Source organism: Ranitomeya variabilis, chromosome 2, assembly GCF_051348905.1.
Source record: "Ranitomeya variabilis isolate aRanVar5 chromosome 2, aRanVar5.hap1, whole genome shotgun sequence".
NCBI classification, from domain to species: Eukaryota; Metazoa; Chordata; class Amphibia; order Anura; family Dendrobatidae; genus Ranitomeya; species Ranitomeya variabilis.
In genome coordinates, this window is record NC_135233.1 from 671,066,173 (window position 1) to 671,086,027 (window position 19,855).

Consider the following 19,855-nt stretch of genomic DNA (forward strand, 5'->3'; position numbering starts at 1 on the left):
AAAAACAAACACTACATACTTACATTCGCATCCCCCGGCGTCCGCTTCCTGCACTGACTGAGCTCCGGCCCTAACAGCAGAGCGGTGACGTCACCGCTGTGCTGTACTTTCACTTTCACTTTACGGCGCTCAGTCAGTGTGGGAAGCAGACGGCGGGGGATGCGAATGTAAGTATGTACTGTTTGTTTTTTTTACATTTTACACTGGTAACCAGGGTAAACATTGGGTTACTAAGCGCGGCCCTGCGCTTAGTAACCCGATGTTTACCCTGGTTACCATTGTAAAATATCGCTGGTATCGTTGCTTTTGCTGTCAAACACAACGATACACGGCGATCGGACGACCAAATAAAGTTCTGAACTTTATTCAGCGACCAGCGATATCACAGCAGGATCCTGATCGCTGCTGCGTGTCAAACTAAACGATATCGCTATCCAGGACGCTGCAACGTCACGGATCGCTAGCGATATCGTTACAAAGTCGTTTCGTGTGAAGGTACCTTTACTGATCACCAGAAACGATCCTACCATTCCTTGTGAATTAAATCACAGTGTGTATACGGTCAAGCACGCCTTTCTTTTCTATGAGAGAGCCACTACCAGTCTGCCAGCTGCAGCTTATCTCCTGGTGAACAAAACGAGCAGATAAATAATTGAGTGTTGGAGGGGATTCTTGAATGCTGTCCTTCCTCTGTCTTAGGCACTCACTCCACTGGTTTGACAGCTACTGTATATACCAGACACAACACACGCACGAACTCACGCACATACACACACATACACACGCACACACACACACACTCACGCACATACACAGGCACACACACACACGCACATACACACGCACGCACATACACACGCACACTCACGCACATACACACGCACATACACACACACACTCACGCACATACACAGGCACACACAAATACACATGCACACACACGCACATACACACGCACGCACATACACATGCACACTCACTCACATACACACGCACATACACACACTCACGCACATACACATGCACGCACATACACGCACATACACACACACACACTCACGCACATACACAGGCACACACAAATACACATGCACACACACTCACGCACATACACACGCATGCACATACACACGCATGCACATACACACGCACACTCACGCACATACACACGCACATACACACACTCACGCACATACACACGCACATACACACGAACATACACATGCACGCACATACACACACCCACTCACGCACATACACAGGCACACACAAATACACATGCACACACACTCATGCACATACACACGCACGCACATACACACGCACATACGCACATACTCACACTCACGCACATACACACGCACACATACACACGAACATACACATACATGCACATACACGCACATACACACGCACACTCACGCACATACACACGCACACACACGCACATACACACGCACACATACACACACACACACACACATACACACGGACACTCACGCACATATACATGCACACACATGCAAGCACTCACGCACATACACATGCACACACACAAACACAGTCTACTTTCTATGAACGTTCTTATTTCTTACCATCTATTTGATGGCTCTGAGACTTTTATTACCTGGAGTTTCTACTTGCAGTCCCACTTTTCTAATCTGGTCTTCAGACTTAACTTTAAGCTTGGAGAATTAAAATTACATAATGATTTATAATTTATATAGTTTCATGAAGCTTTTATTTATTTGTTCTACTTTATACAAATTCCTAATTCATTATATTACTTTAAATATTCCTTGTGGAACACACTCTTCAAAAACAATTCAGGATGAGCTCAGCATATTCTATACCTCTAAAGCATCAGTAGAAATTATAAAAAAAAAGGCGTCTGCGTTATCTTTGCATTTCCTTGTTGGTAAGTATTGGCGGGATTAAAGTCCATTGTCTCACTCCCAAAGTGTTTGTGTTATTTCTCTACTTTATGTACATTTTCAGATACCGTATACACTGTATAATGTAAACAGCACATTTCTGCAATACTTTGTAAAGAATGCAAAGACTTATGTTTGGACTACACATAATGTATGCTTATGTAACTGTAACTGTATAGCGCAGCGGGCACACAATGGTAGTCTAAAAACGATAAATAAAATGCCATACAGGGAGTCCCCTGCTTACTTACTCGCGCTGACCTCTCTGTCTGCCTTCCGATTGTCTTTTTGTCTCATCCCCATCCCTTTTCTCTATGGGCCAGGACATCCAGGCTGAAGCCCAACGTGTGTTACAAGGTTGCATCCTTATGACAGAGTTAGGGTACCGTCACACAGTGCCATTTTGATCGCTGCGACGGCACGATCCGTGACGTCGCAGCGATCGTATGATTATCGCTCCAGCGTCGTAGACTGCGGTCACACGTTGCAATCACGGCGCTGGAGCGATGCCGAAGTCCCCGGGTAACCAGGGTAAACATCGGGTTACTAAGCGCAGGGCCGCGCTTAGTAACCCGATGTTTACCGTGGTTACCAGCGTAAACGTAAAAAAAACAAACAGTACATACTTACATTCCGGTGTCTGTCCCCCGGCGTTCTGCTTCTCTGCACTGTGTAAGCACAGCGGCCGGAAAGCACAGCGGTGACGTCAGACGTCACCGCTGTGCTCGCTTTCTGGCTGGCCGGCGCTCACAGTGCAGAGAAGCTGAGAAGCCGGGGGACAGACACCGGAATGTAAGTATGTACTGTTTGGTTTTTTTACGTTTACGCTGGTAACCACGGTAAACATCGGGTTACTAAGCGCGGCCCTGCGCTTAGTTACCCGATGTTTACCCTGGTTACAAGCGAACACATCGCTGGATCGCTGTCACACACAACGATCCAGCGATGTCAGCGGGTGATCAAGCGACGAAAGAAAGTTCCATACGATCTGCTACGACGTACGATTCTCAGCAGGATCCCTGATCGCTGCTGCGTGTCAGACACTGCGATATCGTATGGATATCGCTGGAACGTCACGAATCGTACCGTCGTAGCGATCAAAGTGTGACTGTGTGACAGTACCCTTAGCTCCAGCTTGGATGTGGCTACAAGTCCTGGCCTACAGAGATGAGGCTGGAGATACTGCATGTCCTAAGATGAAAAGAAGAGGACCAGACGGTAAGAAATGGGACAGCTGGAGATGTGAGGATTGGTTAAAAAAAAAGACTCATGGCCTCTGTCTTTCCCACTGCTTGCCATCTGGTCCTCTTATTTCTCCCTTCCCTTTGTACATCTCCAAAACTTCCGGTGACGTCCAGGCGACCAAGGTCACTGCGTGTCGAAAGTTTGCAATGTTGATATTGAGACCTTATGATGAGCAATAAACCTCCAAAGCCTGGACACAGTTGAAAGTTCTGGTCTATAGTGGAGAGGGCGGAGATGTGATGTGCAATTGTGGAAAGAAGAGGACCGGATGGCGGACTATGAGTAGCGGGGCGGCTAGAGTGCTCAGCTGGGAGGTAAGTATAAGTTTCTTTTCTCCCTTCCATATTTCATCTCTCTGCTTCAAACTTGGATCTCAAAGTGTTGGTGACTATTAGACGTACCACCAGCCCTTTTCCAGAAATGTGAGTGGCATCACGATCTTCACAGGAACATGACCATGTATAGATATTCAAGCCAAGGCAAACAGTGTGCATAGGGAGCATATTCAGTCAGTCTAGTTCATCATTGTCTTGGGATGTTGTCTTGAGATGACCAGGGCTATAATTTCCTGAGCAATTAACCCCAATCATTGCCCATCCTGAACATGCCCAGCATGGCACTTGTTTGTCATTACTTGCATCTTTTATCGGAGAGCACTTGGCCCAATGTTATACTATGGGGGGAGTGCAGATCTCCAATTATATTCTCATGACAATTCGGCATGAGAAAACACTCACAACATGCTGTGATTGGATATCTAAAACCAGTCTAATGCAAGTAAATGAGTACTAGTCAACATGCAATATCATCAGTTGGTGATCATTATGGGAAATTTATCTGTCTTAAAACTCATTGATATTGAATGATTAATTGACAGATGATCACATGTTCCCACTGGATAATGAGTCCCAGCTATTTCACATAATGTTATTTTCTACTCTGATACTGGTCGTATAATATTAATATTAATGCTACTTAGTGAGAGAAATATTGATCACATCGCATATACACACTTGGCTATCACCGTAGGATCCAATGATATGTGATTGGACTGAAACATGTACGTCCAGACTAATCTCGTACTAGTCCAGTGTAGACTAGAAGGAGTCTCCTATTACTGGTGGTTGTCAGCATACTATCTCTTGGACTTGTTTGGTTGGGTGTGTGGTCTCATCACAGTTTAGTTAGGAAAGGAGAGGAGGAGATATGCATAGCCGGTATTTGTCTTACCTGGTCAACAGGGTGAGCAGGATTCTTTGCACATAATTGGTGAATGTTTCCCCCATTTAATACCACGCTCAGTTCCTGTACAATATTGGGAGAGCAAATACTCAAAGTGTGCTTCTTAGATCTACTGTATGTCTACAGGAGCTTCCTGGATAACGCTTTACTGGGCCAGGTAAGAATGGGATTCATGACTTTTTAGTACTGTAATTTTTTGCATACACTGGTATAGATCCATTCAACGTCCCCTTAAATGCCGTAGATGAATGTAGACTTCAGTATCAGTAAATGTCATCTCCATTTCTATATTATAAACAGGTTTTAGTGTACATAGTGGGGATCATTTATCCTTGGAAAATCATTTCAGTTGGATTTTCCCTGCAAACAATCATTTTCCAAAGAATTCACATGATAGTGAAAAGATTTATAATCGATTTGAAACTTTGGTAATATTATTTTATGTGGTTAGGTAAGGATAGCAATTTAGATTCTAGCCCCTTAAGTAGCCCTGTAATTTACGATATATTGGCCCATCTTCTAAATTTTATTTCGTATTGTGGTGATTTTCTTCTGAAGGAGTCATGGAGCCTGTTGGTGGTTCCTTCTGGTGGTTCCTTCTGGTGGTGCCTTCAGCCAGGCTGAATTACTTGAATAGGGTAGTCATCTATGGTTCAACACAAAATCACGGAGACTTGTCGATATAGATCCCAGTGTCGTATCAGTCTATGAGTCTGTGAAATAATCCGGACAGTGCTCAGATGCCATCCTTGTGCTGTCCGTCTTCACTACCGTAACTGTTTGATAGGAGAATCTTGAGAAACCTTAATCAGGTTTTTTTCATCCGAGAAAAACTGATGAAACTCTAACCAAACTCTGATGGTAAAAATCGACACACGATCAAAATCTAATGATATTCAGATCAAAATCACTAGAAACTCTGATAAAACAAATATTGATAAAACGCGGACTGTTTCTGGGCATATGAGAGAAATCACTGATGGATAACGGAGCCCCAATGGGGAGGAGTTTAATTTGGATCGACAGCACCCTTCTGTATTATTGTTTTTAAGGCCCCTAATTTTAAATAATCTGTCCCCATTACACAGTCCCTTAATAGTACATACTTCTGATGAAATGTTTACTGTGTAAGTGTAAGCACATTTTTTTGAAATGACCTGATATTTGAGTGACAAGAAGAATAGGAAAAAACCCTGAGGATGGCTTGGTGTTTCGCTGTCTTTGGGTGAGGCATCTAGCTGTGTAAAGCTTTCCTTAAAGGGGTTCTCTGGTACTTTAATATTGATGAGATAGCCTTAGAATAGGTTCATGGGGGTGCGACACCTGGCACCCCCACCTATCAGCTGTTCCCGATGCCGGCAGCAGCTGGATATGATCAGTTGTGGAGGGGCACTGCACAACTTTGTCACCTGCATCGTGGCCACAGCGGGGTATTTCAGATCTACTACTAGTCAACCAAATAGGCTCAGATGTGCAATACCTGGCTGCAGCCACAATGCAGTTGATGGCGCTGTGCAGTTCCGACACTGGAAACACCTGATCTGCGTGGTCTGGCTGTCCCAACCCCACCAGTCTCATATTAATGACTTTTGCTGAGCATATGTCATAAATATTAAAGTACCCTTCAAGATTCAGCATACATTATATTGTAGCTGTATAGTGTGTTGTGTTGTCTTTCCTTTCCCTGTCTGTTAATGACTAGGTTTCATTTCTGGAGTCTGCTAGGATTGTTTAAATTCTCATCTAACCGGTTTCTTAATGTGATGGCAATTGGAGACAATCCCACGGGATAGTCATGTAAGCGCTACACATAGCAGAAAAAAAAGAAAATATTAGCGTATTAAGTAATTGGATACGTCACACTATTTCCAAATACAAGTCTGATTATAATACTAAGGTTATTGTGATTATTGACTGGTCGTCAGTTGCTGATAATGATTTATATACAGTACTTCAATCATTTTGATCAATAATAAACAGTATTTTTATAGTTTTAGGCTTGCACACGAGATGTGTCATAGACCGTAAGGTGTCTACGTGCCAACGTAAAGTGGCATTGTCTTCTCACCTAGAAACAATGCATCTAGAGGTTAATATCTGTATATCATGGCATGTAGCTATATGTGAAATTGGAGGAACAGGTGGTACAGTATGGGCCATAGCCAGCCTGGTAGTAAAAGGTGTCTAAGTATTGGTGTGAGAGGAGTGAATTTGTATAATTTCATCTTAGCCCTTTGGAATTCTCATTTTTTGGGACGGTTTGTGGGTTTCCTCTGTCTGGCAGATTCCTATAGAACTGTCTTTGCTCCCTTTGGCTATATAGCAGGCGAAGCATGAACTAGGAGCAGCAGGAAATGTCTTTAGTCTTCGCCTCTGGATGCACTTTACTTCAGTGCCCACATTCATCCTTTTGGAATGTTTTATTGGTTTTCAGATTTGTTTTGTGTTGTTTTTATACATTCTTTGCTGTGTTTTTCCATCATTTTGTCTTCTTGTATTGTTATTCTGTGTAACTGCTTTTCTTCATATGAATTGATTCTATTAGATTTCACTGTCTTCTATGATTTCACTCTCAGTGCTTGGCTCACATTTACAGCAGATATAGATAAAAATAATTGTGTTTCTTCATTGACTTTGGATATAACATATGGCTAGTTTATTGAGCATACTTGTGTGTAATAAGTATAGACGATCTATGCCATGCCCTAGCTGGAAAATGTTTTTGTGCCACTTTGGCTACTGGGAGCACTTACAGAAGAAATCAGACATAGTTTATCACTTCTGTGCATTTAAGATGAGAGCACTCCTCTCTCTTAAGGAGCTGATTGACAGGCTGCACATATAAAAGTTGTCTGTCAGTCACTTCAGAGAGGGAGCTTTGATCATTATTTCCTGGGTCCTAGTAGCCAAAATGCTTAAAATATGTTTTTGTGCTTTTTTGGCTATGTTTTGATAGTGTAGCTACTCACTCGGGAAAATAGATAACACACTAAAAACTGCAACTGATCCTGTTGGTTCCTGTACAGACTAGAGATCCTGACCTAGCTCTAACTACAGAGTAGATGATGGCATTTCTGACCTATGCTGCCTGAAAGGTCATCGGGCGCTTCACGTTCCTCCTAAAGAGCCGGAGGGCAGAGCAGAGTGCAAATTACCTACAGAAGGGACAGTGTGCTGAAATAGAAAGAGATCCCAGAGTGAGTAAAACAAACCACAAAATACAAAATAAAGGATTAAGTAAGCACTGTTAGAGAATATATCCCCTACTTCCTAAAAAGAAGCAGAAGATAGCTTCAAGGTAAAGAACATAAACAGCAGAGAAATAAAACCTAGCTGGTCTTTCACTGACTGGCTTAAGCTACAGCAGTATGATTGGATATCCAAATGAGACTATCACCAGTAGGAAATACCAGCAAGGGGAATGTATATAAAGCCCCACTCGTAAGGTGTTAGGGCAGACAAATGAGTAAATGAAAACACCTGTAACCCTAGAAAGACTGAAGCAAAGATAACAGAAACTAACCACCCGGACAAAAGGTACATATGCTGTGGCTCGGTGACCACAAAGCACAAGCTCAAGGTTTCAAACCCAGACACATGACAGGCAACTGCGAGTTCTTGCAAAATAAATTAGACACAAAGTTTATGAGTTTAGATAATTTTAGATGACAGCACTCCTTCCCCTTAACGAGGTGTTTGACAGCATACCGTACCGTACACTATGTCATACTTACGAATACAGTTTTATTTTCATTGCTTACTAAATTATGTAGTAGGAAGCCAAGGTCTCAGGATCTTCACAATAAGTATGGGCTATTAATCAGTCACAATGGGCAAAAATAACGGACGTTCATTGCAAGGTTTCCTTCCTAGTAAATGTGGAGAAGTCTCATGTTACTGGGCAAGTGGCCAGCAGGTGCTAAGGGTGGTGGAATAGATCACCCACGTTATTTATTAGGGATCATATTTCTTCCTCCCTCAATTGAAGAAAGAAGTGTTAACAATTATTACTTGCCTACAATGTGTGGCCAACCAGCCTAACAAAGCTCTCACGTTTCTTGTAATTCTTTACGTTACGATATCCAATACTTTACCTACCAATTAATGAAGGTTTATTGGCTGCATTAATAGCATAATAATGTTCAAGAACTGTTTGTGCTTGTTTTCCATCATGGTTTTCATCTTTTAACATGCATTGCATTTCTTTAGCTTGTGTAAGCAGTTTACGTTGTTCGATAAGCCAGGAATCTTGTGTCCTTACATTCTGGGCATATTTACAGCGCTCATATTTTTGGTAAAAATGCAAAATGTAGGTTGTCAGATAGATACATAGGAAAATGGCTGGGCCTATGTCTCCTAGATGGAAGTCAGGAAGGAAACTTGCATTTTAATGTGGCCTCGTTGGAAAGCTTTTTATAATAGTGAAATGTAAAGAAGGTAAGTAGCTTTGTTATCCAGTCTGCTGTAAACTCATATCCTGCCTGTGGATGTAACATCTATGGAGATGGAGGTGTGGATCTATGCAAGCTCCAATGAGTTTGGTTGGAGCTGTATTATGGCACCCATAGAGGTCTATGGAGCTATACTGTACACCTCCCAGTTCATAAGGACGTTTTTACCTCTTCCTTTTTTTTCTTTGGTAAAAAATCTATTACAAATAAAACCATTTTTAAAAACTATTACAAAGATATTTACCCCCTGGAGACAAGTGAATAAAGCCATAAAATGGTTCTGGATATGAAGTAGATAAAAAGTAGGGAGTTACTTCAAAGTGACAGGTGTCCTAGCCAAGGTGAAAAGTCACTTAAAGGGAATCTGTCACCTACTTTTTCATATATACAGTAAGCTGCGGCCACCGCCTTTAGGGGCTTATCTACAGAATTCTGTAGTGCTGTTGATAAGCCCCCGATGTAACCTGAAAGAGGAGAAAAAGAGGTTAGATTATACTCCCTCAGGGGCGGTCCTGGTTCAGTCCGGTCCGATGGGTGTCGTGGTCTGGGTTCAGCGCCTCCCATCTTCATGCGATGACTCCTTCGCCTCCATGCGATGACTCCTGATTTGCCCTGTTGAGGGCAGAGCAAAGTACTGCAGTGCTCAGGCGCTGGGTCTCTCTGACCTTTCCCGGCGCCTACGCACTGCAGTACTTTGCTCTGCCCTCAACAGGACAGATAAAGTACGCCTGCGCCGGAGCCGCGATAGGAAGCAAGGAAGAGAACGTCATTACATGAAGATAGGAGGTGCCGGACCCGGACCACAATGCTCATCAGACCGGACTGCCCCCCATGTGAGTATAATCTAACTTGTTTTTATCTTTCAGGTTACATCGGGGGGTTATCTACAGCGTTACAGAATGATGTAGATAAGCCCCTGATGGTGGTGGCCGCAGCTTATATTCGAAAAAGTAGGTGACAGATTCCCTTTAAAATAAAAACTTTCCATTCCTTTGTCTTATAGTCACATTACACATTTGCTACAATCGTATCTATATGTAGTATTCTATAAGTTAGCGCAGTTGACCCACATCCCATAGTCTAAAACTGCATTTAAACTGCACGATAAAATGGAATGAGTGTTCTTAAAAACGCTCCTTTTATCCTGAGATAAACCAAAGAAATGAGCTGGAACATAATAATAATAATCTTTATTTTTATATAGCGCCAACATATTCCGCAGCGCTTTACAGTTTGCACACATTATCATCGCTGTCCCCGATGGGGCTCACAATCTAAACTCCCTATCAGTATGTCTTTGGGATGTGGGAGGAACACATGTTGATATAAGTGCACTGTGTAGATGCATATTCACACTGTGGCCATTAACAAACATAACATAGGATGAAAACAATGATCTAATACCCTGCAGTAACTAAATAATAATGGTGCATGTAAATTACATAGGGTACTCAGTTGATGCTTTTTTGACAAAAAAAGTCCTAAAATCCATCCCACCACGACAAGGTGTACCCCAATTAAGATTGTTCAGTCCCCAGTATTTCACCTCTATGTGCAAGCAGGCCTCAATAGACTGCAGCAGACCAGGACCCAGGTCTGACTGTTTAACTACCTGCTTTATAGACTAAGGCTAGTTTTACATTTGCGGACGAGGGCTTTACGGAAGACTGCGTAGTTTCTCCGTTAAGCCCCACCCACTGCCGCGCCTCTTCCTTCAGCTCCGCCTACTTTGGCATGTGTCCTGCATACCCTATCTTTAACATTGGGTACGCAGGCCATGAGGATGTATGCGGATGCCTCCACATGCGTCATTTTCACGCTATGCCGACCTGCATCGAACGCAACATGTTGCATTTTGTTGTGGTCTGTGCAGCGTGAACCCAATGTTAAAGATAGGGTATGCAGGACACATGCCGACGTAGGCGGAGCTGAAGGAAGAGGTGCGGCAGTGGACGGGGCTTAACAGAGGAACTACGCGGTCCTCTGCTAAGCCCTCATCTGCAAATGTAAGACTAGCCTAAAAGCACAGCCTAAAATGGAGGAGCCACACCCCTGTATGTAAAAAGTACAAAAAAACTAAAGGAAAACCAAAGAAAAGAGCTGGAACATATGTTGGTAGAAGTACAATGTGTAGGTACACATTCACACTGGCCTTTAACAAAGATATCCTAGGATAAAAACAAAATGAGCAAATACCCTATAGGAAGTAAGTAAATAGTATTAGTACATGTAAAGAACACAGGGTACTTAGTAAACACTATTTTGATTGAATATAAAAGCCATCCCACCATGACAAGTTGTACGCAATCAGGATTATCCTGAGATGTAAACATCCTGGTTTGGAAGAAATAATTTTTTGCTCATCTTTCTTGGCGGTGCATCATCCTGGTTAAACGGGACTCGCCCTGCTGAGAACTATGGCATTGTATGCTGTACGCATCGCTTTTCTATTAAACGACCGTCAATCAGTTGAAGTTTACCAATTGGCGGTCTTATCGTGCCACCGGCCAGTCCGTGTAAGTGGACCATAACAGGGTATATGATGCTGTCCTCATCAACAGGCAATTTCACGCTATTACATATGGAAATCTCTCCCAAAAGCATGTGTATAAATGTGCTGGGGGGGGGGGGATCAGGCATTCCAGAACAAGAAAACAAAAAAGCGTGAGCCACAAAGAGCTGTGTTAGTGTTTCACAACAAACAGTTGAGTTGGATTAAGGGCGATTTACCATTCCTGCCTCTGCCCATTTGACATCCCTAAACCCTGTGCACACAACAGGAAAAATGCTGACAGATAAGAGTGAACAATTGAGCAGGGACTGGTGCTATCACTGGTCACACAGGACCGAAACTATTTCCACTGTCTTCTGTTTCTCACTACTTGACTAATATTTTTGGAATGGGGAAGAGTCAGCTGGAGAGGAAAGCTGAGGGTTACAGGCCAAGCGGCTGGCTCAGATAGCATAGGATTGGATGGCCGCTTCCCTTCTCAGCACGAGCTGGAGTGGTGCCACGGTTTTGTGTGTAGCGTGTGCACGCTGAATGAGGCAGCTTGGAAACAGCTGTATGTAGCACAGCAGCTCTGCTCTTGGAGAGCTCCTCGCTTCCCTAGCATTACATGGAATGGACGCACAATGTTTTGTCTGAAAGGTGAGCTGCTTTTATTATTATTATTGAAGAGCGAACGTTTTGCCTTTTTTTTTTCTTGAATTATTTTTGCTTTGAACCAGTCAAACTTTTCAGTCAGCCTGGCTACAGTAGGAGTTTCCATTGTTCTCATTGTTCGTGTCTGGATTAGCTGCTCTAAAATTTCCTATTATTTCGGGATATCCGTCTACCCTCAGTTGTTATGTCCTGGCTTTGCTCCATTGTTGAACAGAAGAGCTAACAGTTCTCTGCCATTGTTGCACTTCTAGAGATTAAGGGTTATAGTTGTTTGGGATGGTGACCATAGTTATCTAGGCTTGATGTTTGTTGAATGCCAGTAGTAATTTACTGGGTAGTGCCCAACACCCTGCATATTGTCCTTCGAAGATTTATAAAAAACCTTGAATGGTTCTTTTGTTCTCGTTTTCTTCTTCACATGATTTGGGGAATGTTGGTACCTTACCCTCTATGTATTCTTCTAGTGTATTTTAGATCGGACCTGGACAATGTGCACGTTTGTTACTACTTACTAGTATAGTTATTATTTAGAATAGTTACCTTCTGATTTGTTATTACGACATGTCAGATAGTGGTTCATGTCAGCTTCTGGGACCTGGGAGGCTCCCACATCAGAAGGACGTGGGGCATGGGAAAACACACCACATTCCCGTGGTTCTACATCACGCCGGGCTGTTACATTCTGACATGTCACTGGCACGTTTGTAAAACAAATCAATTTGATTCTGCAGTAACCGATCATGTGTTGGTAGTCCATAATATACAATCTTAAGAGTGAAGTTGTAGTATGTGCTGGTAGAGAGGACTTGCTGGTAGCTGGTGACACCATAAACTCTAAAATCTCTTTCTCGCACTTAAGAAGATGGCATGTACTGGGTTTTATGACCTTTTAGGTTACTTACAGGGCAAACTCACAAGTCACATAATTCCATTTATAGCCTCCAGTTGTTCCCATTTTTCTGCATTCTTATCCAGCCATGATATACGATATGTTGACTGAAAAGGGACAACAGAAGTGAGATATCGGTAGCAGATGAACAGTTAAAACTTATGGACGAAAAGTCATCTGTGAAGCGTTTCAGAAAGAAAAATAAATGCTGTTGTTGCATTTGTCTTGAGGGCTGAAGCTTTCTCACATATGATCTAAATATTTACCATCTGCGTGGCTTACTGTTCCTTCCTCCTAGGAGGGAAGAGGGTGAACATTCAGCCGTCCATGGAGTAAAGCTGTTTGTAGACTTTGTATGAGTTAATGGTCTTCCATACAGCCTCTAAGCCAAGTACTAATTATGGGATCCATGAGGAAAACGTAGCCGGTTGTCTGTAAGGTTAGAAACATTTATAGGTAGGGCTTACAAGTTACATCTCAAGTAACTCTTCTGCAAAAAGCTTTGATTCCCAAAGGACAAGTGTAGTAGTTGAGAGAACAAGCGTCTATTCATATTTATTCTTAGAAGTCACAGCTACAAGATAAAAGACGTAACACTCTCCAGTTTAGAGAAATAGACTCATGATATGTGTCATGAATGAGACATTTCACGTGTCATGTTTAAAGGGTTACTCCCGCCTGAGCAAGTTATCACCTATTAGCAGGGTCAGTGGAAGTCCGACCACTGGGAATCCCACTTATCCCAAAATAGGGCCCTAAAATGCCTGTAAAATGGAGCAGTGGCTACTCATGTCCTCCACCACCCCTACTCCGCTCAATGGCACTACTGGAGTTCGCAAAGTCCAGTGTAGAACCCTTCATACTGAGTAGGCCATCAGACTCCTAGAAACATCATCTGACCCCAAAATAGCTTTAATATTGAACTGCATTCTGATATCAAGGTAATTTTTATAAGTTTGGGGTTAAATGAAGTATTAGAGAAAGGAATGTGGAATATGATTGGTTACATGTCATACAAAACAGCTGAGAACAAATAAATCCAGATGTTGGCAGCTTGGAAGCCAAGGAGTTTTGTAAGTTAGATGTCTTCAGGACTACTTAGATTCCTATACCTCGTAGAGCTCATGATTTCCTACAAGGAGCTTGCTTTCGCATCTTATCTGATTTGTAACTGTGAAATAATTGTATAGAAAAAAGTTTACCCAATCATTGTGTGAATAGGGCACATAGATTGATGTACCATGAATCTGAAATAGGTACAATAGAATTGTGGACTTTATGAAAATGATTGCTGGAAAAAAATGAAGTAGTTTTCTATAGCAAACCAGATTCCAGTTCTTAATTTTCAAAGGCTGATAAGTAAAACCAGCATCCTAAGTGGATGATACGGATTACTGCTTGACTTCTCTTTCGCACTAGCTCACGCAAGTCTTTCCCAATGGGCCTTACTTACCGCAGTGAAAAACAAAAAACATGGACTTGTTGCCCTCCATATTGGCAATTTACTATAGAAATCTAATGTAAAACACAATAGGAAGTTACACCACTTTCCTTGCAGGGAATGAACCCTAAAAACCCTTTACGCCCCCACCTTACTATTACATAGCTTATCTTTCTCACAGTGCTGGCCTAAGCAGACTAGACAGGTTTTAGGTGTAGTCACTGATTTACAGATACATTTCAGACTTTTATGGCCAAGTAATCATTGTTACTGCTAATAACCCACCTCTTTTTTATTTTTCATTTGGTTGATTCATTTGTAGGGTTCAAAGGTGGTATGAATCAGAGCTGTGAGCTATCTAAGAGATAGGGGATGTGTCATTCATTTATCTTGCAAAAAAAAAAGATACTCCAGGATTCTGTCATGTAGTTTATTGCTAATCTTACCGACTAGTGTCTGAAACTATAAAAACAAGAGTTAAGAATGTTGAGTAAAGCCCCTTCGTACAATTTCCTATTGGCTGTATGAGGGGTTTACAAGTTCGCATCAGAAAAGTGCATACACAGCACATGCTACATTTGGGTCTGTGCTGGTATGATATGTAGTTCCACCAACCTATGCTGGGGCTACATGGTGACTTTGGCCACAACACTATGCCAGTGCTATACCACAGCATAGTTCAAGTGAAACGGGTTGCAGTTGGACCTTCAAAGAAGGAAAACCACAACAAGCAAGTAGCCAAAAATCCATTTGGTTCCGATGTTTTACTACTTGTTTGTGTCAGTACTTTGGCCATCACAATTCGGTGCCGTTCACTTGCATTATGCTGTGATGTAGTAGCAACATACAGTTATCCTTGACAATGATACCATTGTCATAGAAAAAGTTACCAAGATGCATAACTGCAACTTTGGGGCTAGGTAGGCAGTTATACACTATGAGTGTTTGGGGCATTTAAATGCTATCATCAACCATTGGAAGTGTGATACACTTGGGTCATTATTTTATTTATTTATTATGCTTTGCTTTTTTGGAGATTTGGAGGACTGTATCAGATGTTTGACCACTAAAACCATACATTAAGAAATCAATTAGAACTGATAGTTGGACTTTAATATACGTTTGACCTCTTTATGCCACAGGACATAATAGTACATCACAGTGATGGTGCTAACATAGCTGCCACTCTGTTCTAAGAAATTGGATCGGAGAGAACTTTGCCTCCTTTTAGGCAGCAGTTGACAGGAGCAGTCTGTTCCCTATGTACACCAATCAGCCACCCATGGGATGGTACTGGCTTCCTATGCCAGAGGCCAGGCTTATTAGAATACCTGTCAGTCTTATGCTGACAGGTGTAACATACACTGCTCAAAAAAATAAAGGGAACACTAAAATACCGCATCCTAGATATCACTGAATGAAATATTCCAGTTGCAAATCTTTATTCATTACATAGTGTAATGCGTTGAGAACAATAAAATATAAAAATGATCAATGTAAATCAAAATTAATATCCCATGGAGGTCTGGATTTGGAATGATACTGAAAATCAAAGTGGAAAATCAAATTACAAACTTCAGTGGAAACGCCTCAAGACAAGGAAATGATGCTCAGTAGTGTGTGTGGTCTCCACGTGTCTGTATGACCTCTCTACAGTGCCTGGGCATGGTCCTGGTCCCGATGAGGGGCGGATGTTCTCCTGAGGGATCTCCTCCCAGACCTGGATTAAAACATCAGTCAACTCTTGGACAGTCTCTGGTGCAATATGACATTGGTGGATGGAATGAGACATGATGTCCCAGATGTGCTCGATTGGATTCAAGTCTGGGGAACGGGCAGGCCAGTCCAATACATCAATGCCTTCATTATGCAGGAACTGCTGACACACTTCAACCACATGTTTCCTAGCATTGTCATGCATCAGAAAGAACCCAGGGGCCAGTGTACCTGCAAATGGTGTCACAATGGGTCTGATGATATCATCCCGGTACCTAACGACAGTCATGGTACCTCTGGCTAGCACATGGAGGGCTGTGCTGCCCTAAAAAAAAATGCCTCCCACCACCATTACTGATCCACTTTGAAACCGGTCATGCTGGAGAATGTTGCAGGCAGCAGAACATTCTCCACTGGTGTCTCCAGACTCTGTCATGTCTATCACGTGCTCTGTGTGAACCTGCTCTCATCTGTGAAGAGCACAGGGTGCCAATGTCGAATCTGCCAATCTTGGTTTTCTTGGTGTTCTCTGGCAAATGCCAATCACCCTGCTCAGTGTTGGGCTGTGGACCTCATACTACTCTCATGGAGTCTGTTTCTGACAGTTTGAGCAGACACATGGATGGCCTGCTGGAGGTCATTTTGCAGGGCTCTGGCACTGCTTCTCCTGTTTGTCCTTGCATAAATGAGGAGGTAGCGGTCCTGCTGCTGGGTTGTTACCCTCCTACGGCCTCCTCCACATCTCCTTGTTTACTTGCCTATTTTCCTATTTCCTGGTATCTGCTCCATGATCTGGGCACTGTGCTGACAGACACAGCTACCCTAATTGCCACAGCTCGCATTGATGTGCCATCCCGGATAAGCTGCACTACCTGAGCAACTTCTGTGGGCTGTAGCCTCATGCTAATGTACCTCAAGGGGTGAGAGAAATGACAAAATGCAAAAGTGACCAAAACAACAGTCAAAAAGGATGAGAACAGAGAAATGGTCTGAGGTCACCCCCTACAGAACCATTCCTTTATAAGGGTTGCCTTGCTAATTGCCTATCATTCCTACCTGTTGTCTGTTCTATTTGCAAAACAGCAGGAGAAATTGATTAATTAGTGTTGCTTCATAACTGGACAGGTTGATTTTACAGAAGTGTGATTGACTTGGAGTTACATTGTGTTGTTTAACTTTATTTTTTTTAGCAGTACACTACAATCCACATGTATTGCAGTGTATTATATGAACAATCAGCCTCATAGAAATTCAAGTTACGTAGTGGCAATAAAACAAAAGTAAAAAAAAAACGAACACACAAGTTTCGAAATGTTTTAAAAATATTAAAAAAAGAAAAAATATATCTGTCTACATTAAAATGTCTTTATTATGTAAAAGATAAAATAAAAAGACATACGCAATTGCCACCATCCCATCAGAAAGCCATCAAATTATTTAACCTGCACGCCCAGCAGAATCTAGATGGCAAAGGGAGATGCAGAGGATTGATGACAGTTTCAATTATTTTTATTGTATAGAAGTTGGAGCCCATTTAAAAATCTTTTAGGTTTTTGTCTTCTTTAAAGGGGTTTCTTTTAATTATAGAAAAGTAAAAGTCTTAATATGAGTTGTTAACAATGAAGAGGTTAATGTCCTTTCCTTGTGCTGTCTTGTGGTTGCTGCTGAGTCATTAAACTTGTCTGGGTTGTTCTAGTGGAGGAAGCCTGCCAACAAATATTCAATTGTTAAGGCCCCGTCTCACATAGCGAGATCGCTAGCGAGATCGCTGCTGAGTCACAAGTTTTGTGACGCAACAGCGACCTCCATAGCGATCTCGCTATGTGTGACACGTACCAGCGATCAGGCCCCTGCTGCGAGATCGCTGGTCGTGTCGGAATGGCCTGGACCTTTTTTTGGTCGTTGAGGCCCCGCTGACATCGCTGAATCGGTGTGTGTGACACCGATCCAGCGATGTCTTCACTGGTAACCAGGGTAAACATCGGGTTACTAAGCGCAGGGCCGCGCTTAGTAACCCGATGTTTACCCTGGTTACCAGCGTAAATGTAAAAAAAAAAAACAGTACATACTCGCCTTCTGATGTCCGTCAGGTCCCTCGCCGTCTGCTTCCTGCTCTCACTGACTCCCGGCCGTACAGTGAGAAGTGAGAGCGCAGCAGTGACGTCACCGCTGCGCTCTGCTCTCAGTGTACGGCCGGATCTCAGTCAGAGCAGGAAGCAGACGGCAAGGGACCTGGACACCGAAAGGCGAGTATGTAGTGTTTGTTTTTTTTGGTAACCAGGGTAAACATCGGGTTACTAAGCGCGGCCCTGCGCTTAGTAACCCGATGTTTACCCTGGTTACCCGGGTGCTGCAGGGGGACTTCGGCATCGTTGAAGACAGTTTCAACGATGCCGAAGTCGTTCCCCTGATCGTTGGTCGCTGGGGAGAGCGGTCTGTGTGACAGCTCCCCAGCGACCACACAGCGACTTACCAACGATCACGGCCAGGTCATATCGCTGGTCGTGATCGTTGGTAAATCGCTATGTGAGACGGGGCCTTTAGTGAGGACTTTAGAGGTAGAGACCGGTGGACTCAGGACAGAACCTTGATCTCAGTCACTTTATATTATGATAAACGTATGGTGTCTTTTATTTACCGGTTATATTTTCCGATCATCTTATTTATTTATATGTACTCTAATAATAAGCTTATGACCCTATTAGCCATGCACTACGGTTCCTTGACCACAGTTTTCTGGTTGATGACTATATGCTCTTTCAGTCCCACACAAGATGTGCTCTAATTTCCCATCTCTCATCCACCCCCTCCATTCCTGTGCCACCATGGTTTGCTTGATCCGCATTTACAACGATTATATTCTAACTATACTACAAGTAGAGCATGTCTACGTGAAACCTCTGTAAATCCAGACAAATTAAAAATTCATAATCCCAAGCGTGTTCCTTAATGGAGCAAGTGGAGTAAACTGTCTTGTGTTCTAAAACGTTGTAATAATATAAGACTTCCCAGAAATGAAAGTTCATTTTTATCAATAGTGTATAACTAAAATGTTCCTGTGCTGAGATAATCTTATAAATGTGCCCCTGCTGTGTGCTGTGTAATGGCTGTGTCTGACTGTATACGAACATGGTCTGATCATACCACATCTCCTGGGCAGGGGAGGAAGCAAGAGAGTATACAGGCAGGACAGTATGTGATCCGAGCTGCTGCTTTCTGTGAGGTAAAACATTTCCCTGCCTGTTTTGAAACATGTTTTACCTCACAGAAAGAATCAGCTGTGATCCCATGCTGTCCTGTCTGTATATTCTTTTGCTTCCTCCCCTGCCCAGGAGCTGTGTTATGATCAGACCATGTTCCTGTACGGTCAGACACAGCCATTAAACAGTACACAGCAAGGGCATATTTATAAGATCATCTAGACTAAAGTAATAATAGGTTTACTTTTTTAAAAAATACAATTTAGAATTGAATTATCAGAAATACAATAGAACACATGACATGTACGATATGTCATAAAAATCCGGCCGTAGTCATATCTAAAGCTAGTTTGCAATCAGTACTGTAAATACAATGTCACAGAAAGTCTGGTGGGTAACAGTTTACACTTTTAGGCCAGGTTCACATATGGTATTTGGCACTGTTTTGTTGTGTAGTTTGTTTTTTTGTTTATTATTAAAAAGAGAAAAAAGTATACAAAGAACTAAATCTTTACTTTTTTAATAGATCCTAGACTTGTTTTGCAAAGAAAAATCCCATATCACCAGTATT

At 42.4% G+C, this 19,855-nt stretch overlaps 1 protein-coding gene and 1 long non-coding RNA gene across 8 annotated transcripts in view; both read left to right on the forward strand.

Moving 5' to 3' along the window:
- The window catches only part of LOC143807584 (uncharacterized), a 1,151,218-nt gene that overhangs the window by 175,969 nt on the left and 955,394 nt on the right, over positions 1-19,855 (forward strand). The window lies entirely within an intron of this gene.
- NHSL1 (NHS like 1) overlaps positions 1-19,855 on the forward strand; it is a 242,124-nt gene that overhangs the window by 144,571 nt on the left and 77,698 nt on the right. The window contains exon 1 of one of the 7 annotated variants that reach the window (XM_077289272.1): positions 4,436-4,578. The exons of 5 other annotated variants lie outside the window; for them this stretch is intronic. Coding sequence is in view for 1 of the 2 variants with exons in the window: in XM_077289271.1 (XP_077145386.1) it covers positions 12,008-12,023 (16 nt within the window). In the remaining variant the exon portion in view is untranslated. Of the gene's footprint in view, positions 1-4,435; positions 4,579-11,944; positions 12,024-19,855 lie in introns of those variants that run through there. One more of the 7 variants, XM_077289271.1, reaches the window with a different exon arrangement.